Source organism: Canis lupus, chromosome 34 (assembly GCF_048164855.1).
Source record: "Canis lupus baileyi chromosome 34, mCanLup2.hap1, whole genome shotgun sequence".
NCBI lineage: Eukaryota > Metazoa > Chordata > Mammalia > Carnivora > Canidae > Canis > Canis lupus.
In genome coordinates, this window is record NC_132871.1 from 24,074,779 (window position 1) to 24,099,440 (window position 24,662).

Here is a 24,662-nt window from a genome sequence, read left to right on the forward strand (position 1 = left end):
TCTGTATCAAACACCATCTGGCCAAGATGACTCTGGCTTCTGTGTATTTGACACTCCTTCCAATTCCAAAGACTAGCAAAACAAGTGGTCTATCAGCATCTAAAGAGGTAAGCAGGTACTTAGGTACATGTGCCCATGTGCCATAATGTACTCTGTACTCTTTCTTAGTGTTCAAAAGCAAAACTTAAAACAATGCTGATCAATATAGTACACATTTTAAATTTATTGAAAATGGTTGTCCATACATGCCCTTCTCTGATCATAAACAAAGCAGAAAGCTTATCTTTAGAACTGTCCCTTTACCCAGGGAAAATTTCAATTCATCTTCAAAACTAAGGCAGCATATTCTCTATAATTTTGGATATACAGCTGCTCAAGTTTTCATGGGTTTCATAAATATTAAAAGAGTTCTATAAATTGAAATTTTTTTCCTACTGCTGACACTGAAAACTGTCATTTTTCATATTTTCCAAAGTACTTATTTCCTAGATGGGTGAACAAAAGTTCAAGTGCCCTTTGTCATGGATGGTACTTGGAAAAGGTTCAAACATTATCCCTTTTCATCCTCAAGAACTAATCCAATATTCTGAAAGATACCATTTTTTCCCTCCAGGTATAAAGACAATAGGAATTTAATAAATTGAATGGGTTAAAAAAAGAATCTCAATTTAAAAACCTTTCAGACTGTTCTAAGATTAACAAAGAGAACAAAAGCTTTATAGAAGGCTACTACAAATGCTCTCAATAAGGAAGCATTTCATGAAGTAAGACAATTAAATAACTGTCCCAATACACAACACTTTGATCACAAACTGTCTGATTTTGAAACTCTGGGTAAACTAAATATCAACTTCAATTTTAAGTTAAAAAAAGAGATTGTATAGGATTAGCAACTCAGAGAGCCTGGTTTATATAGCTTATTCTTCAACAATTCTCTGCTATGTTTTCTTGTAACTAGGTTACAAACCCTGCCCTCCTCTTGTCCTGGCCCCATCAAGATTTACCTAGACCTGCAATGTGACAGATCAGATTATCAATTTAATTATCTACTATTTAGTTACAGTGCTACCACCAATTTGTCAGCATGCCAAATGGTACCAATTTCTCAGCATACTAAATGGTAAGGGATGACATTTTTATTTTATGATCTTGTGTTTTTGTTCTGATTAACTTACTTAGCCTCTGAGCTTTGTTTTTTTTTCTTTCTGAAATGAAAATGATATTTGCCTGAAGGGCTGAAGGAAATGGCATGTATAAATTATCTAGTACATAATAAGCTCTTTGCAAACGTTAGTTCCTTTCCTTTAATAATGAGCAAGATATATAATATCTGTTACGATAACATGTAGTGTATGCATCCATTAACTAAAGCCCTAATTACCGCTGAACATGGACGATATGTCACCAGACTTACCACACAAATTCCCAATGCTCTAAATCAGTTTTCTCAGTCTTTCTTCTAGTTCATTGTAACCCAGGACTCAGAAGTTTCTTTTTGAGAAAGCACTGTGGTACCTCCATTGAATCAAAAGCATTCTGTCAAGCAAAAAAACTAAAAACTCTGGTTGTTCAAGGTTTATAAAGAGAAAAAATAGTAAAAAATAATTAAGGAACAATTAATGGCTGTTAAAAATTACAAAAGCAGCACATTGTTGAGAAAATGCAAAAAAACAACAAAATCACTACCACAACAAAACCCCACATATGTACAAGGTAAAAAGTCTTTTCCTTTTACTGTGACTTCCATTCCTCCTCAGAGTTAACTACTGACACTTTGGTATGCACTCTTGCAGAACTTCTGCACATGTATATACGTATCTTACTTTTTTAAAAACCGTGAACTGTTCTGCAACTAAAAAAAACAATACAATCATCATATGATCATTTCACTGAATACTTACTATGCACCAAAATCAGAGAGCTCTATTTTATTTCATTTTAGTTCTTTAGTCTTCTACATAGATTATTTCCCACATTTTACAGGCGAGAAAACTGAGGCACAAAGCCGTACAAACTAACCCGCCCAAAGTTTTTCAGGAAGCAGTGAGGCTGGGATTCGAATCCAAGTTTGACTAACCACTGAAGCCCAGGTCTCTAACCACTATGGCACATCACCTAAGTATATCCAATTCTACCAAGATCCTCTTTTTTTTTTTTCTTTTTTCGATCCTCTTTTTTCCATATATTCTCCCCTTGAACAATCTCATCCGAAGTGGAGGTTATATACCAGACTCTCAAATTACATATTCAAAATTGATGATCTCTTCCCTCCAATTTCCCTTTCTCCCTACTCCTTCCCACCCCAGTTCCCTGCACAATCAGGTCCTTTGCACTCCTTCTCTGTACATGGTACCACTATCTATCTATACAGATATCCACTACCTATTATCTAGAAGGCTATTAACAACCATTGACATCTACTTGTTCTACAGTCAATCTGTTACCAAGTGTCAATTTTAATCTTGAATTTCTTTCAAATTTATTCACTTTCTTATCCCCAGTGTAAGCCACCACCATTCAAGCCATCACAGCCTTAATAAACTACTGCAGTAGCTTCATTGCTCTCCCTAAATGTATCAGCCAATCCATCATTTAAACTGAAGCCATTATGTTTTGCAGAATGCATATGTAATCACAATACCCATTCGGTCCTCCCACTCTTCCCCCATAAATACCTTATAGGGTTTCCTACTGTTTTCAAAATACAGAACCCAAAATCCTCCATATAGCCTCTAAAGATCCTACACAGTCTTGCCCCTGATTCTTCTCATTGTCGTATTTTCCTTAAACTTTCAATTCTCTGATATCAGTAAGTCTTTATAACAAAAGTCCTTATACCTGGAAAGCACCAATCCTGCCCTTTCAAAAATCACTTCATAAAGACTATCTTCTTTATCTCCTAGCTTAGGTCAAGTCCCTAACAGATGTTCTAACAGCAGTTTACTTTTCTTCCTAATACTTATCAGAGTTTGAAAATTTACATTTATGAGATTACTTGTTTAGTCTCTGCTTTACTAGATGTGCCACCATTCCATGAAGCAGGGACATACATGCTTATAATTGTGGACTCAGCACTTGATACAATGTACTGAGTAGGTGCTCACAATATCTTTGAATGAACATAATTTAAACATTCCCAATTATTAACAGATCTTCTTGAACTTGTATCTTAGCATACCTGTCTAAAAATTTTGATAGGACATATTTCTGGAAATAAAAACCTGGAACAAAGGATGCAAATATTTTAAATTTTGATAGGTAGAAAATAAGTCTATGGCAATGTACTGACAATGTACAATAGAAAAAATAAAACTTCCATCAGAAATGGCCAGAACCACCTTTATTCTAATACTAGTAGCTTCTGTATAAAAATACAAGCATCAACTGCTCCATTTCCATGGACACCTACACAGAGATTTTGGGGAACAAAGGAAAAAAAGAATATTAAAAAAACAAAGCCCTTCCCATTTTAAGTCAAAATAAAGGCATTTTAAAATATAGTAATACCTATAATAAAGGTATTTTATGCCTTCATACACACCTAGAAAACATATTCTAAAGCTTTTAGAGGTAACATAAACTTGACATTTTAACATTTCAGATGGGTCAAGACTAACTCTAGGATAAAGCAGTCTGACAATACAATCTTTAATGGCTTAACATTTGTCAGGAAAATGTAAAATGTAATTTATGACAAAAAGTGCATGGCCAAATTTAGTCTTATTTGAGGAGTTCATCTTAGACTCATTTGTTAGTCAGTAAGGCTCTTTACTTAGCAAATGAGCTGGCTTTAAATATTCTGTATCCTTCACTTTTCTTAGCAGTACAAAGAAAGGAAATTTTCTTTGTAAGCACCTGAACTATCTTACAATTAAGAGATTTCTACCTTTTTATACAAGACATTGTTGATTTTCCACTTTAACCAAAAACTGGCAAGAAGAGACAAATATGTTTTATTCCGCATCTTTTTTTTTTTTAAGTTTATTTATTTTGAGAGACAGTGAGAGCATGATCAGAGGGAGAGGTTGATAGAGAATCTCTAGCATACTACATGCTGAGTGTGGAGCCCGACACGGGGCTTGATCTCAGAACACTGAGATCATGACCTGATGAGCCTAAACCAACAGCTGGCTGCTTAACTGAATAAGCCACCCAGGTATCCCTCCATGTATGTCTCAACAAAGGAGATTTATATTTTCTTTTTACATAATGCAAAGATCTTGGGAAAAGCAGATTAGCTGTAGGATGTTTTCTGAAACTTATTTATAAATATGGTAATCTGATTTTAAATCACAATCAACTTTAAAATTTTCAAATGTTTCAACTGTTTTACTACTGATTCTTCTCTTGGCAAGATGATCAAAGAAACAATAGAGGATACCTAAGTCTTTATGAAATATATTTGCTTTTTTCTACAGAACAGTAGCAGAAATGGGTAAGAAGCAACTTGGTATAAGCAATAAAACTGATTAAATATTTAAGTCTACATAATGGGCTTGTGTGACATTTGGAACTCTCCAGCAACATGAGCCTAGTCAGTCAAGAGATGTGGCAAAGACTGCTAATTATTCCCCCACATACATTTTTGTTTTTTTCTTTTAGTAATATAGGCTTTTACCTGGGCACATGGTCATCCAGTAGAGGATATATTTACCAGCCATATGTCTAAGTTCTGTTCACAGCAGGTCAACAGAAGTGACCTATACAAATTTTGGACTGCCTTATTAAAAGAAAGCTGTCTGCTCTTCAATGCTTCTCTGTTCTCACTGGCAGGGAAATGTTAACAAGTAGAACAGCCACTGTGATTCCAGACAGGGAAACCATATTTTAAGGATGGTAGAACTGCCTTACTATCCCTGGCTACGCATCTCTGGACTGCTGCATGAGAGGATAAACTTCTATTTATTTATAAACGTCTTATTTAAGCACAGTACTTCTTGGTCTCTTGTTAACAATAGTTTATCCTGTACAGTGACTAATTCAAGGACCAAGCCAACTCTACCACTGTTCTATATAAGAGTTTCTTCTTTTATTCTGTAAGTGTATCCAAAAGCTGTCCATGTCAGGGGCTACTGTGTTTAAAACATCCCTCTACTTTGGAAAAACCAGAAGGCCTCTTAGTATGGGTACATATGCATGCTTACACAAGGCAACAAACAGAACAAGCGATCATCAGATTGTGAGCCCTTTAAAGTGCATGCTCTATGTTTTAATTATCTTTGAATCCCTAGCATTTATTAACTGGCATATCATAAATTGTAGTATGAATGAAAGAAATATTAGTAACTAGCATTATACTCCGGCCTCTTTTCATAAGACATGTATAAATCACAAAAGTAAGGATTCATCCAAGAAAAGAGGAGCTCAAATTAGGTTATTCATAGTAATGGGAAGAACAGTTTGAATACCTACAATGGGCTGTGATTTAGCCAGGTTAGTAAAACAAGTCTGGATTCAGGTAACCCTAGTTTCAGTATACATTCTGCCACTTAGGCTAAAAAAACTTATTTCTGAGTCTCAGTTTTCTCATTTGAAAATGGGCTACCTATGTCTACTTTGCCAGGCTAGGAGGATTTACATATAAACTATGTGATACTTGTAAAATACATTCATTCAATGAATATTAATTTTTCTTTTTTATGATGTAATAAATTTAAGGACTGAATGAGAAGAGGATGCAACTGGTTCGGCATTATTTGGGGTTATGTGACATTTTAGTATAGTCTAGAATAAAGGCTATACTGGAAGGAAAAGCTAAATATAGTTGTGTTCTAAAAATGAGAGATTCTAATACAATTTAATGGCATGGTGGCAAGAGTACCTCGGTATAACAATGCTAAAACTATTTTAGGGCCAGAGTTAAATAAATATACTTGACGGTCAACAGTAGGACACTAGTTAATAGAATGAGGAATCACTCTTTGAAATTTAAGTAAGGCAATTTAGGATAAATAAAGGTATTATAATTCTACACAGCAGTTTCTAAATCTCACTCTTTTGAAATGATACAGAGAAAAAAATCAGTGGTCTGGGCATCTAGTTTAATATACCTTCCAAGTAGCAATGAGATACATTTGGGTATAGAGCGCAGAGGGCAGATATGGAGTAGGGGGATAAGTTTAGTAGTCATTGTCATAGTTATCTGAAATTATAGGAGAAAATAAGAAGTGAAGAAAATCTTGAAAAACTAATAATACTGTCCTGGTAGTAGAGAATAAACCCACAAACAGATTAAGGAAGAGGGACTCAACAAGAAATGAGAAAAATCGGATGCTATCTGGAATGTTAAAAAAAAAAAAGTTTTAAGGAAGAGGCAGTGCAAGAGCTATAGTCAGCCATTAAATGGAATGCGGTAGCTCTATTATGTATGAATCTGAAAGACTACTGATGATTTTAGATTTAAAAAGTTATAGACATAATATTTACTGTCAGGTAGATTTTGTGTCAAATTAACAGTTCCATTAGCTTTAGTATTTATTAGATACGTGGTTGTGGGCAAGTTATTTCACCTCTCTATACTTCCTTTTCCTCATCTGAAAAAAGAAAATACTTCCTCACAAGATTTGTATAATGATTAAATCAAATGACTGTATAAAGCACTTGGTAAACATAAACTTTGATAAATCTTAGTGATGATGATGGTGAAGATAAAGACATTTAAAAGAATATATTTATTAGAGAGAGAGAGAATGTGTGCATGCATGTGCACACGCAGCAGGGGAGGGACCGAGGGGGAGGAAAAGTCTGAAGCAGATTCCCTGGCTGAGTGTGGAGCCAGAAGTGGGGCGTGATCTCATGACCCTGAGATCATGACCGAAGCCAAAACCAAGAGACCAATGCTTAATTGACAGCAGCACCCACACCCCAAAGTTAGACATTTTTGAAAATCTTAACCTTTTTCAGATTAGCACCATTCTATTTTTCAAAAAGCATGATTCACATATTCTGGAAGAATATGTTTCAAAGTACTAACAATGCTTACCCCTGTGGAGTAAGGGAGAAGACAATCACTTTATATTCTGTATATCTTGAATTACTGCATTTTTTCAATAAGCATGCGCTGCTTTTGTAATTTCAGCCGTAATACTTAAAAAGAAAATCACTTACCTACCCTTATTTGACTTTTTCCCCTCATTAATTTCTAATACACTTAGATACCTTTGCTTGACAGGATGCTCTTAAATGGATGTAGCTCAATGACTTCCTAGAGAGGAGTCTTTTTTTTTAAAGATGTTATTTATTTGAGAGCGAGAGAGAGAGCGCACGTGTGCGCCTCCACGAGCACAAGCAGGGGATAGGGGTAGAGGGAAAAGGAGAAGTGGACTTCCCACTAAGCAGGGAGCCCGACGTGGTACTCGATCCCAGGACCCAAGGATCATGACCTCACCCAAAGGCAGATGCTTAACTGATTGAGTTACCAGGTGCCCTAAAGAGGAGTCTTAAATTGTACTTTTTTACATAAAGACTAAGAGAAGAACTGGCTTTGGGTACCTGGGTGGCTCAGTGGTTGAGAGCCTGCCTTTAGCTCAGGTTGTGATCCTGTGGTCCCGGGATCAAGCCCTGCATTAGGCTCCCGGTGAGGAACCTGCTTCTCCCTCTGCCTATGTCTCTGCCTCTCTTTGTGCGTCTCTCATGAATAAATAGATAAAAAAAAGAACTGGCTTGGAGTATGGACAACTAAGTGGTAAAAGGCTGGTGAGTTTGTATAAACAGATGAACAGCAATAAAACACAGCTAGTAAGAGAATCCAGGTTATACTGATTCTTTTCTTTTTGCAACACTAACTCTCCATTCCCTTTCCTCAGCCTCTAGGAACCACCCTACTACTTGTCTCTATGATCTGACTACTCTTAAGTACCTCATATAAGTAGAATCATACGTGTCTTTTTGTGACTGGCTTATTTCACTTAGTACAATATCTTCAAGGCTCATCTGTGCTGTACTGTGTCAGAATTTATTTATTTTTTATGTGTCAGAATTTAAATTCCACTGTATGTATATACTGCATTTTGTTTAACTATTTATCCATCCATGGACATCTGGTTGCTTTTGTCTTCTATTATAAATAAGGCTGCTATAAACATGGATATACAAAGATTTCTTCAAGTCCCTGCTTTCAATTATTGGGGTATATACATAGAAGTGGAAGTGCTGAGTCATATGATAATACTGTTTATTTTTTTGAGGAAATACCATACGTTTCCCACAGTGGCTATACCATTTTACATTCCCATCAGCAATGTACAAGAATTCTAACTTCTCCATATCTTTGCCAATGCAATGGGTATGAACTTGCATCTCATGTGGTTTTGATTTGCATTTCCCTAATGGCTAATAATGCTGAGGATCACTTTATGTGCTTACAGGTCATTTGTGTAACTTTTTGGAGAATGTCTATTTGCACCCTTTGCCCATTTTTTATTTAGTTTTTTTTTTGCTGTTGTTGAGCTGCAGAGTTTCTTTATATATTCTAGATGTCAATCCCTTATCAAATGTATACTTTGCAAATACTTTCTCACATTCCTTGGGTTGCCTTTTTACTGCTAGTACTATCCTTTGATAAACAAGTTTTAATTTTGTTGAAGTCCATATTGCTTAATTTTTTTGTTGCCTGATCTTTTGGTGTCTTATTCAAGAAATCACTGCCAAATCCAATGTCAAACTTGATAAGTTTTAATTTTGTTGAAGTCCAAATTGCCTAATTTTTTTTGTTGCCTGATCTTTTGGTGTCTTATTCAAGAAATCACTGCCAAATCCAATGTCAACTTTCTCCCTATGATTTCTTCTAAGTGTTTTATAGTATTAGCTCTTGCATTTAGGTTCTGGTTTAAGTTAGTTTTTGTATATGGTGAAATGTAAATTCAATCCATGAACATGGAATTTTCTACCATATGTTGATGTCTTCTTTATTTTTTTCAGCCATGTTTTGTAATTTTCAGTATATACATCTGTCACCTACTTGGGTAAGTTCATTTCTTAGTACATTATTTATTTTGATGATATTGCAAATGGAATTTTAATTTCCTTTTCAGATTGTTTAATGTTAATGTACAGAAATGCTACTAATTTTTATGTTGATTTTGTATCCTACAATTTTGCTGAATTTATTAGTTCTAACAGTGTTTCTTGGAGGAATCCTTAGGGTTTTCTATATATAAAATTAAGTTATCTGCAAACAGGGATCATTTTACTTCTTTTCCAATTTGGATACTGTTTTGGTTGTTTTTTTTTTTTTTTTTTTTTTTTTTTTACCTAATTGCTCTGGGTAGGATTTCCAGTAGTATGTTAAAAGTGGTAAAAGTGGGCATCCTGTCTTATTCCTGATCTTAAAAACCTTCAGTCTTTCACTATAAAGTATGATGTTAGTTGTGGGGTTTTCATAAATGGCCTTTATTATGTTGAAATACTTCCTTCTATTCCTGGTTTGTTGAGTGTTTTATTTTTTAGATTTTATTTATTTATTCATGAGAGACACAGGCAGAGGGAGAAGCAGGCTCCATGCAGGGAGCCAGACGTGGGACTCGATCCCAGGTCTCCAGGATCACAATCTGGGCTGACGGTGGCGCTAAACCGCTGAGCCACCTGGGCTGCCCTGTTGAGTGTTTTTAAAAGTTTTAAAAGGGTGTTGAATTTTGTCAGCTGCTTCTTCTGCATCAATTGAAATGATTGCGTGGTTTTCCCCATCTTCATTCTGTTCAAGTGGTGTACTACGTTGACTGATTTTGTACGTTGAATCATTTTTGCATTGCAGGAACAAACCTCACTCAATAATCCTTTTAATATGCTGTTGATTTGGTTTCCTAGTATTTTGTTGAGGATTTTTGCATCGATAGAAGTATTAGTCTGCAGTTTTCTCGCAATGTCTTTGTATGGCTTTGGTATGAGGGTAATGCTGGCCTCATAAGAGTACATTAAGAAATGTTCCACCCTGTTCAATTTTTGGAAGAGTATAAGAAGAACTGGTGTTAATTCCCCTTTGAATATTTGGCAGAATTCACCATGAAGCCACTAGGTACTAGGCATTCTTCGTTGGGAACTTTTTAAACTCTTGTTAATCTCTACCATTTCCTTCTTTCTGCTAGCTTTAGGTTTAGTTTGTGCTCTCTTATCTAGTTTCCTAAGGTGTAAAGTTAGGTTACTGATTTGAGATCTTTCTTCTTTTTAGGTTAAGTATTTACAGTTAAAGATCTCCCTCTTGGCATTGTTTTCACTGCATCCCATAAGTTTTGGTATGCTGTTTTCATTTTCATTTGTCTCAAGACATTTTCCAATTATCCTTGTGATTTCTTCTTTGACCCACTAGCTGTTTAAGACTGTGCTATTTAATTTCTACATATTTTTAATTTCCTAGTTTTCCTTGTTGTTGACTTCTAGTTTCATTTTATTGTAATTAGAAAAGGTATTTTGTATGATTCCAATCTTTTAACAATTATTAAGTCATTTTTAATGGCCTAACATATGGGCTAGCCTGGAAACTGTTCCATATGAACTTGAGAAAAATGTGAACTGCTGTTGTTGGGTGGGATGTTAGTTCCAACTGATCCTACGATGTTGTTCAAGACCTCGTTTTCCTTACTGATCATCTAATCTGGTTGTTCTATCTCTTACTGAAAATGTTGAAAGTATGGAGTCTTTTTTTTTTTTTAAAGTAGGCTCTATTCCCAGCGTGGAGCTCAATGCAGGGCTTGAACTTATATCCATGAGATCAAGACCTGAGCTGGGACTAAGAGTTGGATGCTCAACTGACTGAGCCACCCAGGTGCCCCAGGGTACTGAAGTCTTTCTTCTTTTAATATTGTCAATGTTTGCATCATATATTTTGAAGTTTTGATGTTATAATTATTATATCTGCTTGGCAAACTAGTAATTTTTTCATTATATAATGTCCTTTATCTCTGTAAAAATCTTTGATACAAAGTCTGTTTTGTTGGCTATCAACAGACACCCTTGCTCTCTTTTGGTTACCATTTCATGGAATCTTTTCCCACTCTTTTATTTTCAACTTATGCATGTGCTTAAATCTAAAGTGAGGCTTGTAGACAACACGTAGTGTAATTCTGTTTTTTATCCATTCTGCTAACCTATGTCTTTTGATTAGAGTTTGATTCATTTACACTTAAAGTAATTACCAATAGAAGTACTTACTTTTGCCATTTTGTTATTTGTTTTCTGTATATCTTAATAGTTTTTTATTCTTCATTTCTTCCATTGCTGCCTTCCCTCTGTGTTTAGTTGATTTTTTGTAGTGATCCATTTTGATTCTCTTCTCCTTTCCTTTTGTGCATACTTTGTAGATATTTTCTTTGAGGTTACCACTGAGACTACATACAACATCCTGAAGTTATGACAATACCTTAAATGGATACCAACCTAACTTCAATTGTATATAAAACTCTCCAATTTTGTAGCTCTGCCTCTCTACTTTGTTACTGATGTCACAAATTGTACCTTTATATATTGTGTACTCATTATTATAAAGATTTATTTATTTGAGAAACAGCACAAGCAAACGCACACAAATGGGGCGAGGGATAGAAGGAGAAACAGACTCCCTGCTGAGCAGGGACACGTCCCCCTCCATGAGGGGCTCAATCCAGGGACTCTGGGATCATGACCTGAGCCAAAGGCTAACTCTTAACTGACCAAGCCACCCAGGTGCCCCCATTATAGATTTAAAGTAATTTTCCTATACATTTGTCTTTTAAATCCTGTAGAAAATAAAGTGGAGTTACAAACCAAAATTACAATAATACCAATTTTTACATTTATCTATATATTTACCTTTACAAAAAACTTTATATTTTCATATGGCTCCAAGTTACTATCCAGGTCTAGTGGTAATGAACTCCTTCCACTTTTGTTTGGGAAAATCTTAATTTCTTCCTCATTTAAGGACAGTTTTACCAGACATATAGAATTTCTGGTTAACAGGTTTTTTTCTTAGAGCCCTTAAAAATATCATCCCATGAGCACTGGATGTTATACTGTATGTTGGCAAATCGAACTTCAGTAAAAACAAAAACGAAATGAAAAAAAAATCATCCCATTGCCTTCTAGCCTGCAAGGTCTCTGCTGAGAAATCCACTCACAGTCTTACAGGGGGCTCCCTTGTACATGATAATTCCCTTTAATGGAAGGCTCTTTGGATTTATCCTACATAGAATTTGTTGAGCTTCTTAGACTTTTTTTTTTTTTTTTTATATCCACCATGTTGTTCCCCAGATTTGGGGAAATTATTTCTTCAAATAATCTTTTTTTCTTATTTCTTTAATTTCTCTTCATCTTCTCCTATAATGTGTATATTGCTCCACTTGATAGTATCCCATAAATCTTTTAGACTCTGCTCACTTTTCTTACTTCCTTTTCTTTTTGCTCCTCAGAATCTATTATTTCAAACGACTTGTCTTTGAATTATAGATTTTTTTTCTCCTGCCTGTTCAAGTCTGCCTGCCCCAGAACTCCTCTAATAAAATTTTCAATTCATTTATTGTATTTTTGAACTCCAGAATTTGTTTCACTACCATTGAGAATGCTGCCATTCCCAACTCTGAGCTCCAAGTCAAGTGAGACAGCAAACAGTCCCTTGGATAGACCACAGAAAGGTCAGGATATTTCAAACAAGTTCCACCCTGCTACTTTCTTCCGGAGGGAGAGAACCAGGAATTTGGGCTAGTTCATCCCAACTGCACCACAGCACATTGGGCAGGGAGTGGGTCAAGGGCAAGGAGAAATGCCATGTAATTTCCTATAGTTTTGAATATGACTTTTTCTCGACTAGGTGTCTGCCTGGTTGCTGAATTATCACTGATTTCCAGAGCTCCTATAAAATTATTTCAATCAATCTGAACAAGGGTCTGCCACTTCCTAGTTTGCCACCTCACTGATGTCACTCACTAGACCAATTCTTTAAGGGTGTTAGGAAGGACAGGTAGGCTCAACTGACAGCACAGCTCTTAGGGCCTTTTTGCCATCAGAATGACAGGCAACTTCTCCAAAGTTGTCTTCTTGCTTCTCTTCTTCTCTTGCTCTATTCTCTTTCTTGTTGGTACTTTCTTCTCCTATCACTCCAAATATCTCTATGAAGAGGATTCTCAAATTGGTATTTCCAACTGGTACCATACCTTAAAGATTCCATTTCAATTGCCCGATCATCATCCCCTGATTAATCTTACATGTGAAGTCAAAATATCCAAATCAACCAAATAATAATTTCCTTTACCAAAATTACCATTCAGAGCCTTTGCTCTAATTTTCATACTGTAAGTTTGAGAACTTAATATCTATCCTATTACTAAAGATTCTCAATGAAGAATATTTAGCTTGTTTTACTTCAAAGTTCAATTTCATTTCTGAGAGTAGTTAGATTGGAACAAACCAGTGATTTAGACTTGGCATATCTGATTCTATAATTCAAAAAAAAATGTTCCATAAAATAAAATCCCAAAAGATACAAGTCTTCTCCCTATAATATTTAAGAAAAAGGTTAATATAAAAACACATAATGAATGAGAGCAAAGTATAAAACTATGTCAGAACTCCTATTTCATCATGCTACAGAGAATTTGTAAAGGCCAATAAACTTGAATTTCAGAAAGGCTGGTATCTTGCTTTAAAATGGGAATTATTGGGATCCCTGGTGGGGCTCAGTGGTTTGGCACCTGCCTTTGGCCTGGGGCATGATCCTGGAGTCCCAGGATTGAGTCCCGCGTCGGGCTCCCTGTACAGAGCCTGCTTCTCCCTCTGCCTGTGTCTCTGCCTTTTTCTGTGTCTCTCATGAATAAATAAATAAAATCTTAAAAAAAAATAAAATGGGAATTATTATGTTGTCTTCTGAGGATACAGATGTCTCTAGTCCCCTCATATGAAGCTGTCTACATCAAACCACAGGGGTTGGGCAATGGACTGAATAAGAAGTGGGAGAACAAGAAGATAAGTACTATCTCACCACATCATTGCTACTTCTGAACCATTAGCTCTTTAAATTTAAGCAAGGGGCCATCCACAAGGCATTCAATTATACCAGTCTCTCCTGGAAACTGTTTAATCTTACAACACACTAGTTATTCTCTCATATTCAAGAATTTTGGCTCTTCCTTTCACACAGTCTCCAGATGCTCCTAATCTTGTCACTTTAGGTGGTGACACCTAATCTGAGTTTAATTTCTCAATCCCATTCTGGCTACCCATTGACACATTATGAAGACAGAGATCTTAAACATCAATTCAAAAACTCATTAGTAATAGTTTACTACTAATAAACCTCTCACATTCTTTTACTCCTGTATCTGTTCTCTCACTTTATGGAGACTTCAGACATAAACCCTCTTTTTGTTCTTAGTCTATTAGACTCCCAGATTAACTTTTTTCTGATGTTAGTTTGTATCTCAAAGCACATAACTTCAATTGCTTTTGTACCCACTTTCTAACCACCTAACCATTCTTCTATTTTTAACTCTGCAATCTCCTAATCCTGGATTTGGCTATTTGCTCATTTCACTTCTGTACCAAGAAATCTGCTGGGAAAAAAAAGAACAACAAACATGGATTGATACTACCAAAAATTCATGGTAAATGCTGATGCAGTATTTTTCTTCTTATTTCTTAACCGAAGCTATTTCAATTCTTTACTACCACTTTCAGAATATCCTAAAATCACTTCAATCAGATGACCTCACCTTGTATTTCAATGAAAAAAAAAAAAAGCCTTTTACATTATAACTTTCTATTTTTTATTGAATAAATTGGACATGTAACATTATGTAAGTTCAACATTTATATATTGTAATATGATTGCCCTTGTAGCAATATTTATCACATTATATAATTCTAATTCATTATTATTGTCCATATTCATTATACTGTGCATTAGATCTCTATGGCTTATTCACTACTCTCAATGAGTTTACATCCTTAAACAGCAATAATTCTTATCCCCAACTCCTAACCCCTGGTAACCACCATTTTACTGTTTTTAATAGGTTTGACTTTAGATTCCACATATAAAAGATACATGAGAACTCTATCTTCCTGCCACCACCATTTCCTATCTGCAAACTTATCTTTGTGTATATCTGTTTTTTTTTTTCTTGTTCCTTCCAGTTCTCAGGGGAACAGGTGTTTCTCCTAGTTTCATAGTCAATTCTTTAGCCTAGTTTTTTGAATCTCCAATGACCAACTGATTGGCCTTACTTCCTTCCTCTTATCGTTCAAATATTCTTGTTCAAATACACTTGAACTTGGAAATGATATTTTATTCAAGACTATAATTAAAGGCTTCGAGATCCATACAGGCAACCGTCCATTGGACAATTTCACCTGCATGTCCCACAGGTAACTAAACCTGGTAACTAAAACCTAATTACATATCTTATTTTCCCCCATCTATAAATCTGCATCTTCTTCTCTACTGTTCCTTTAAGTCATCAGCACCACCATCAATCCAGTCTTCTATTCTAGATACCTTGGTATCATCCCAGAGTCTATGTTATCACACTCAGAGTGGCTTGTATCCAGGTTCCACTTGCCTTCCATTCTATTTCCTAAATAAATTTCCTAAATAAGTATCTTCCCTAATTCATCCCTAAATGCATAAGTTCTCATGTTGACTGCTTGAAATGATTGTCATTTTTTTTATACTGAAGTATAATTTATATTATACTGAACATGGGTCCACTTATATGCAGATTTTTTCCAATAAATACAGTACATTACTATACATAATTTTTCTTATAATTTTAATAAAATTTCTTCTCTAGCTTACTTTATAAGGATACAATATATAATACATATGACATACAAAATATGTATTACTTGCTTATGTTATTTGTAAAGCTTCCAGTCAACAGTAGGCTATTAGTAGTTATATTTTTGGAAAATGAAAAGTTACATGCAAATCTCTCACTACGTGAAGGGTCAGCACCAGGTTATTAGCCCCTGCACTGTTCAAGGGTCAACTGTGTGTGTGTATATACATACATACATATATATACATATACACATATATATAAGTATAATATTTATTTATAATTATACCTTAATATAGATATATTAAAGTTCATAAAGTACACTTGATGATTGCCACTTATTTTTATGTTCCTGGCCTCTTAGAACATTGTTTATCATAACCATATGTGTTGAGCTGAATTCCACATTGCCCTCTATTCTATATCCCAACCTCAGGAAGACTTTTTTAAAGTATATATATATCATCCTTCAGTAAATTCTGATTGAATAAGAATACAGTATGAACTACATAGTCATATTTCTCATGACAGGGCCCTAATCTACCTTCACAGCTTCTTTTCCTGTATTGCTCTGATTACTGTTCTTGCTGGAACCATAGAGTCATCTTATTGTATATGGAATGTACCATATATTCACTCACTCTTGTGTTTTATTATATATACTGTTCCCCCTGCTAGCAGGATTCTTCTAAATTTAAGCATTGGGCTTGAGAGTGGGCTAACGACCTGATCCTCCAAGACTGATTTAGGTGCTTCTTTTTTTGTGCTTATTTGTTATCCTCCACAGATCTCCCTGTAGTGCTTAGTACACTGTGGTAGTAACTATTGATCTTACTTTTTATCTTCTTATCGAAAAGTTCCGTAAGGGCATTAACTATGTTTTGTTTCAGTATTTTCAGAACCTCATCAAGAACCCAGTATACAGTAGACATACATTGATTTTTCTTAAATAATTCAAGATATTTTGAGTTTTATATAAAAGAATATATAATATACATGTTCTCTTTTATTCTTGAGTACTTGATAAATATTAAAAAAAAAATTCCCTTTACCCTCCTTTGCATAATTGCTGATGTGAGCAAGGGCTTCTTGCATGGCAGTTAAAAGGTTAAATCTCAAGTTTTTGGTTGCTTACCACTGGCCAGTGCAGGCAGATGAAGCAGAGAAATTTCAACTTCTGTCTCAACCTAAGAATATCTCAATACTCCTCTTCCCTAATTCTGTTTCCGAATTTTTTTGTTTTTGTTTTTTAAAAAGTGATTATGTCTTATACCTGAACTGGAAAGGCAAATAAATCCAAATTCTAAACTTCAATAATTTTAGAAAACTCACTGTCATCGTTATGCTCCTGTTTCTCCTATGCATCCCTAAGGAAGACCTAGTTCATAAGTCTACCTATATAATTGGAAATATTCTTTTGTAATGATTTTTGAGAAATGCAGTGATGTACGTATAACATCCAGTTCTATAGTTATGTCAAGGAGACTGAAGAGAACTGTGCAGTTCCTATATTTATGGAAGAAACTAAGAACTACATGGCTAGCATATTTCTTAGACTTCAGAATTTTAAAGCTAATAAAATCATTTTTCTTAAATTAGGTAACCAGTGTAAGATCTCCCACTTTCAACTGCCTGTTCAAACTACTGCTAGGTTGGCTGGCATCTGGGAACTTAACTTGTGAAAACATTTCCTAAGTGATAAAGTTGACTGTTGTGCCAAATTAATTAGACTGTATCTTGAAATTTATGGTGAAGACCTACTTTCTAAGAGTCTGAAATTTTGGTTGACATAGGTTATCTATGTGACCAGCTGTTAATAAAAACCCTAAATTCTTGAGTGTCCAATGAAGTTCCCTATATGTAGAAGGACTGCACATGCATTGATTGAGTTTTTGAAGCTGAAGGCAGGGTGTACTCTGCATACCGCCCCCGCAGGAGGGAAAGAGTATAGGAGGCCTGCATGTGGATCCCTTTAGAGTCTGCCTAATGTTTTACATTAAATGATTTGGCTGTGTATCTTTATCATGTCACTGTAATAAATCTTAGCTGTGAGCATTACTGTATGCTAAGTCCTGTGAGTCCCTCTAGATAACATACAGAACACAGACTATCACTACTAAATAGAGATAAGAAACAAGCATACAAATAGTCTATCATTATCATTTCACAAAAGTATGTGTTAGTAAAACTCTGCTCTATAATCCGACAGTATTAAAACATAGTGTGAGAATAAAGGACAGAATTTTGAATTGGATAAATTTAGCATCATAAAAAGTTCATTACATTCTTATTTTTCTCATTTTGCTGCAGACCAGTGAAGACCTAATCATGGACCAACAGACATTTGCCTGGGAACTACTAAATTTATGCCTAGGAAATATACCTTTCTTCTAATATACCCTTTTTAGAAACCAAAAATTAAAAATTACTTATGGAAGATAATGCTCTTTATGAACTCGTCACCTCAGGTCACAATGTTTTTTTGTTTTGTTTTGTTTTGTTTAAAAAAAAAAATCTTAAATTCCATCTATTAATATAGATTTCTTGTGTTTCAGTTATACTTCTTCAAGAAAGCTTCTAATAATAAAATATTTTTCAGTTGCAAAAGATTCTCAAATTTCCATTTACCAAGATAAATAATAACTTTCAAAACCAAAACCATATACCTTTTGCTGTAGTTCTCTCACTGCAGAATCTCTATCCATACATGCCTGTCGAAATGCTTCATAAGCTTTATTGAGTTGCTCGCCAATATTTTTATCCATTCCTCTCTGTTCTGTAGCATCACTATAAAGGATGGAGTAAATGACAGGTCTGGAAAATAATCAGAACAATTTAGGTAGCTATTAAATGATATAAATCTCATTTCTAAAATGCATCTTAAAGACAGTTCCATACAGTTTATCATGAACATTATAGCACCAAGTACTGTAAAGGTTTAGAAAGGCATACAAGTCTCATTTAAAATCCTGATTAGAAATCTTAAGAAAACTTAACTTTTTCATTTTTAAATATTCTTTACTAATGTTCAAGGAGCAAGTGGGGTTCTGGTTCATAAAGATGCTACTTTGAAAACAGTAATCTAAAAATGCAACCTTAAAATGGAGAAATATAAAAGGCCACTTGTTATTAATACTTTATTATAGAAATGCACAAGATTAGCAACGTGGGAAGGGATTTCTTTTTACTAAACGGACAGTTATTCCCACTTACAAGGTGAATTCTTGCTATACTGAAATTAGAGCAAAATTAAATAGATAATAAATGTTTGTGGATGGAGTTCACACTGTTGTTATCGCAGAGCAATTAAAATGTGTGAAAATGCTCTTATTTTAGCACAAAATCTAGGGAGAGTTGCTGTTGGATTCTACATTAAAAAAGAAAAAACACATCCCTTCAGTCCTACCCACAATCCCTATTAGTTTTCCAACCTCCCTGCTGTTTCTGAACTACAGGTGATTTACTGAGTGGATGTAATTTGGTTTTATCATCTCAATTTGCATAACATTTCTAACCACATTCCTTGCCTCTGGGCAGAGGGTCATGTAAAGACTCTGATTTTTCTGATCCAGCTGTAAAAGCCAAACCACAGGACTTTTCTCTTAATCTCCAGAAAGCCACAGAATAAAATTCTCTATCAGTCATAAGGGGCTTAGGGGTGTCAAATTATTTCACTTCTTTATGACTGGAAACCCTTCATAATCTCAGTCTCTAATCTTTCATCTGTCATTTTGGGCATACTATGATTTTTTAAAAATTTAAGTATTTTATATTAAAATATAATTCATGTAAAATTCACCATATTAAAGTGTACATTTCTGTGGCTTTTCATCCAATCATCACCATGATCTAATTCCAGAACATTTTTATCACTACATAATGAAACTTTTTTTTAATAAAATAATTTTTATTGGTGTTCAATTTACCAACATACAGAATAACACCCAGTGCTCATCCCGTCAAGTGTCCCCCTCAGTGCCCGTCACCCACTCACCCCCACCCCCTACCCTCCTCCCCTTCCACCACCCCTAGTTCGAATGAAACTACTTTTTAGCAGTTAGGCCCAATTTCCCTCTCCCATCAATCACTAATCTAACTATAGATTTGCCTATTTTGGACATTTCATATAAATGGAACCATACAATATATGGCCTTTGTGTCTGACTTTTTTCACATAGCATAAAATTTCTGAGGTTTATCCACGTTGTAGCATGTAACAGTACTTCACTGCTTTTTTTTTTTTAATTTTCTTTTTTAATTTTTATTTATTTATGATAGTCACAGAGAGAGAGAGAGAGGCAGAGACATAGGCAGAGGGAGAAGCAGGTTCCATGCACCGGAAGCCCGATGTGGGATTCGATCCCAGGTCTCCAGGATCGCGCCCTGGGCCAAAGGCAGGCGCCAAACCGCTGCGCCACCCAGGGATCCCACTTCACTGCTTTTTAAGTCTAAGTAATATTCCATTGTATGGATATGCCACATTTTGCTTATCTATTCCTCAGTTAATGGACATTTGAATTTTTTTTTTAAAGATTTATTTATTCATGAGAGACAGAGAGACAGAGACAGAGACACAGGCAGAGGGAGAAGCAGGCTCCATGCAGGGAGCCTGATGTGGGACTTGATCCAGGGTCTCCAGAATCAGGCCCTGGACTGAAGGCGGCCGGGCTGCCCCTTGTTTAACTTGTTAAGGAATTGTCAAAGCTGCTTCCAAAGAATGTGTACTATTTTATATTTCCACTAGTAATGTGTAAGAGTCCCAATTTCTCTACATCTTCACTAACATTTGTCATTAAATTATATGCATCCTAGTGGGTGTGAAGCAGTACCTCATCACAGTTTTAATCTGTATTTCCCTAATGATGTTGAGCATTTTTCCAGTGCTATTGGTCATTTGTATATCTTTCTTAGAGAAATGTCTATCTAGTCAAATCCTTTGTCCACTTTTCAACTGGGTTGTCTTCATACTGTTGAGTTGTAAGAGTTCTTTATATATTCTGGAAACTAGAGCTTTATCAGATATATGTAATTTGCAAACTTTTCTCTCATTCTATAGATTGTCTTTGTGTTTCCTTGATAGTGTCTTTTGACAAAGTTTTTAATTTTGATGTCTGATTTATCTATTTTTTCTTTTGTTGCTTTTTTCAATGTCCTATCTAAAAACTTGCTGCCTAATACAAGGTCATGCAGACATTCATCTAGGTTTCCTTTAAAGAATTTTATGCTTTTAGCTTTTACATTTGGATCTTTGATCCAGACTCAGTTAATCTACATACAGTATAAGGGAGGGGTCCAAACTCTTTCTGTGCCATGCAGCTATCCTGCTGCCCTAGCAGTAAAGGCTATTCTTTTTCCACCGAATAGCCTTAGCACTCTTATCTCAATCAGTTGACCATAAATTACAATGCTCTTTAAATATCTAGGTAATATTTCAATCCTATCAGCCAGTCTTTCATTTTAAGTACTAAATACATTCCTAAGTCCTTTTCAGGCTTCTAAAAACAATTTCAAGATTTTTATTATGGGGTTAGAGTGTTACAGCTTTCTGAAGAAATCAAAGAATGGTAATTTTTTTAGGCATTCCACTTAGAAGTTTGTTTCTACTGCTACCTCTGATAGATTAAAAAAAAAAAAAAGATGAAATACTGTTAGGATACCTAACATTGCCGGATCTCTGATGTGCCATAGACACTACGGAAAAATAAATAGCATTAACTCAAAGTATCACTGTCCAGTGATTCATTTGGACACTACATCATTCAAAGGATTTAAGGCAGCACATAAAAATAAAAGTTAAGATTAAAAATAAGTAAAAAAAAAAGCAGCTGTTGGGGCTATAATATAGTGTAAAATGCTAATGCAGAAATTAGAGGTTTACGTAACTATGTGGTTCAGTTACCTATCATGTCTTAAAAAGCTGTATATCATGACAAACTGTTAATATTTTAAAATCTGAGACAAACAAGAACCTTGAATTGGAAACTCATCCAGTTTCTTATTTTGTTCTATCACTGGATGATCCTGACCTTGGTTCAGGGTCGGTAAATCTTTCTGAACCCATTTCTTTCTCTCTAATACAAAAAAGATGTTTGGACTTGATTTCGAAGAAACTTCTTTGTTCTACAGTTCTTGAGTCAGTGAATCTAAAAATGGATGCCTGTTCCATCAAGAAGGTGCATTCTTGTTTTTTAAAATGTAAATGTAGTACTAAAAATAGCTGCATCATATGCAAGTAAATCATGCGGAGGCTTCACTTCGGGTCCTTGAATTAGATCACACAAATGTCACTAAGAAGAGTTACTGAGTAAATTCCACATGGATGCATCCTATTTCCTGAAATAAGAATGTACGCTGGAGAAATACGACTGAGGTCAATACAACTAAATAAATGATACATTTAATTTCTATCTCACAACCAAAAAGAGAATTGGGTGTTAGATCAGTGACACTGACCAGAGAAAAAGGAAACAGTCGCTGGGATTCAACTAATTAAATTGGACAGATTTCAAATATTAACACCCTGAACTTTAAAGCCACTTGTTCCTCTCCTTTTTTTTTTAAAGCATTTGTTAAGTGTAAAATTAATTTCACAATTTAAGACGCAGTCACATTTCAATTACATTTTAGTATGCCTGCTATAAAACCTGCCAGGCTCCAGGGAAATGGTTTTATTTATAGTAAACATGATCAAACCCAAATCTCATTGCCCAAACCCAGGAGATCCAAACTAAAGCAACCTTTGCCTTGGAAGCACTCTTCTCGTTATGGTTTCACAATTTAAGTGTATTTTTAGGAAAGCTTTCCATGGTAATTTCTTTATTTCTGGGTCTGATTTGCTGATTTCCTTCCACTTCATGAGGAAAAGATTAAGCCACTGATGCCCCAGAAGGTACCTAGGCAAGCAGAATGCAAAGCACCCCCACCCAGCCAGGGCAATTCCCCTAAAGTCAGGATAGTCCCTACCCACCCACATCTGTCCCTGTGACGGTAGTTCCCTTTTTCCCCCTGGGTGGTTCCTTTGAGAAGGAAAATGAAGGACAGCAAGTTCCTGTTCTGCCTCCCAGGTCCAGTGCATGCCCACCCAGTAGGAAGCACCAAGAAACTCCCTGGGCAGCAGGCTGCTTCCTCTTTCATTAATCCCTTCGTTCACTAATGAAACTGTTCTAGGGTAGGAGAGGCAGCCTACACAAAGGAGATAATTTTATCTTCCCTTGGTAAAGTTTCCCAGCTCCAACAAAGGTTTGCCAACTGCTAGGGCCAAACACTGCCAAGTAGGAACAAAGCCTGTATTGAGCACCAGTGACATAGTGAGAACAAAACAGACAAGAAACCTATCCTCATAAAGGCTCTGTTAGCTGTAACTTAAAGTGTATATATATACATGTAACCCTGAGGTATCCAAAGGCTCTAGAAACGGGAGAGGAAAGTGGTCCCATCTTTTTTTGCGGCTTAGGAAAGGCTTTGAGAGGTACGTAACACTTGCACTGGGCTTCGAATTAAGGATAGGAGTGACTTCACCTATTCCTTTTATTTGATTATCAAATAGCAGTCATCCTTTCTAGAATGGGTTCTCAAGGACTATAAAGATGTTTTTCATGTTAGATAATATCCATTATTCATTTTTAAAAAGTGAGTTTAATAAGCATTTCTTTATGCATTGTTCAGCTTGATTTTTCTTCTTTTTAAGATTTGAGAGAGAGAGTATGCACATGCAGGGGAAAAGGGGGGGCAGAGAGAGAGAGAGAATCTCAAGCAGACTCCCTGAAGAGTGAGAAGCCCCACATGGGGCCTGATCTCAGGATCCTGAGATCATGACCTGAACGGTAATCAAGAGTCCGACACTTAAGCAACTGAACCACCTAGGTGTCCCTTGATTTCTCGGATCATACAATCTGCAAATCTGAGACAATTCTCCAGTATAACAATGATGGTTACTAACAGAAATGATTGATTAGGCTAGTGCTCTTCCCATAATGCTTGAAAAAAGTAGCAATGGGAATGAAATAAAGGAGAAGTCTGAATTTATCCTTTTTTAAAAGATGGATAGACCTCAACTTTCCTTTATTTTAAAATAAAGTGGCTAAATGATATAATCTCCTTCAACTTTATGATTATATAGCATTTGTAAAGAAATAGAGAGTATAGAAACTATTGTTTGGCAAATATGGTGATATACTTTTCCTCATATGATATCATAGATTTAAAAGAAGTAGTCATTTTGTTTTCTATTGTACTAGGCCTTGGTTACAAACCAGCTGATATGGCACTTAATTTCAAGATGGTGCGAAGCACAGAGTTAAGGGTCCTGGAATTAAAGAGAGGGTATGGAAATATGTGACATAAAAATACGTGAAATACCACTGTGAGGATGACAATTTAATAATATTTCTGCATGTCCTCCTAACACTTCACTAGATAGAAAAAAGGCTTTGGATTTAGATATCAGATCTGCAATTTTCTAGCCATTTGCTTAGCTTCTCTGAATATTAGTTTTCTTATGATATATAGTTTGCAGTGTCATGAAGATTAAATGAAACCATGTATGAAGTTTATATGCTATCTGTTCCTCAATATCTATTCTCTTCTCTAGTATTCCTGACTTTTAACTGGTATGGTCACATGACTATGTTCTGTTCCTTCTTTTCTTTCTCTTTCTCTAGCAAGTAAGTAAAACTTTGAAGAGGAGCTCTTCATTTTTTTCCCTTCCCCAGCTGGATGTGATGTTGTGGTGAGTCACCTAGAACACTATGGTGAGGACAACACTTCAGGGATGCAAGAACAAGAATGAAGGCGTCTAGCTCCTTGACACTGGGGGGTGCCAGGTCAGCCCTGAACATTTATACTTTAAATTGTAATATGTGAAAGAAATAAATTTCTGTCTTATTTAAGTCACTCTCTTAAGAGACAGGCTGAGTTGTT

The 24,662-nt window shown here is 35.4% G+C and overlaps 1 protein-coding gene across 11 annotated transcripts in view; it reads right to left on the reverse strand.

Annotated features, from left to right (window-relative positions):
- TANK (TRAF family member associated NFKB activator) overlaps positions 1-24,662 on the reverse strand; it is a 94,122-nt gene that overhangs the window by 38,768 nt on the left and 30,692 nt on the right. For all 11 annotated transcript variants that reach the window (XR_012023938.1, XM_072811354.1, XM_072811350.1 and 8 more), the window contains one exon: positions 18,410-18,557. Coding sequence is in view for 10 of the 11 variants with exons in the window: in XM_072811348.1 (XP_072667449.1) it covers positions 18,410-18,557 (148 nt within the window). In the remaining variant the exon portion in view is untranslated. The remainder of the gene's footprint in view (positions 1-18,409; positions 18,558-24,662) is intronic.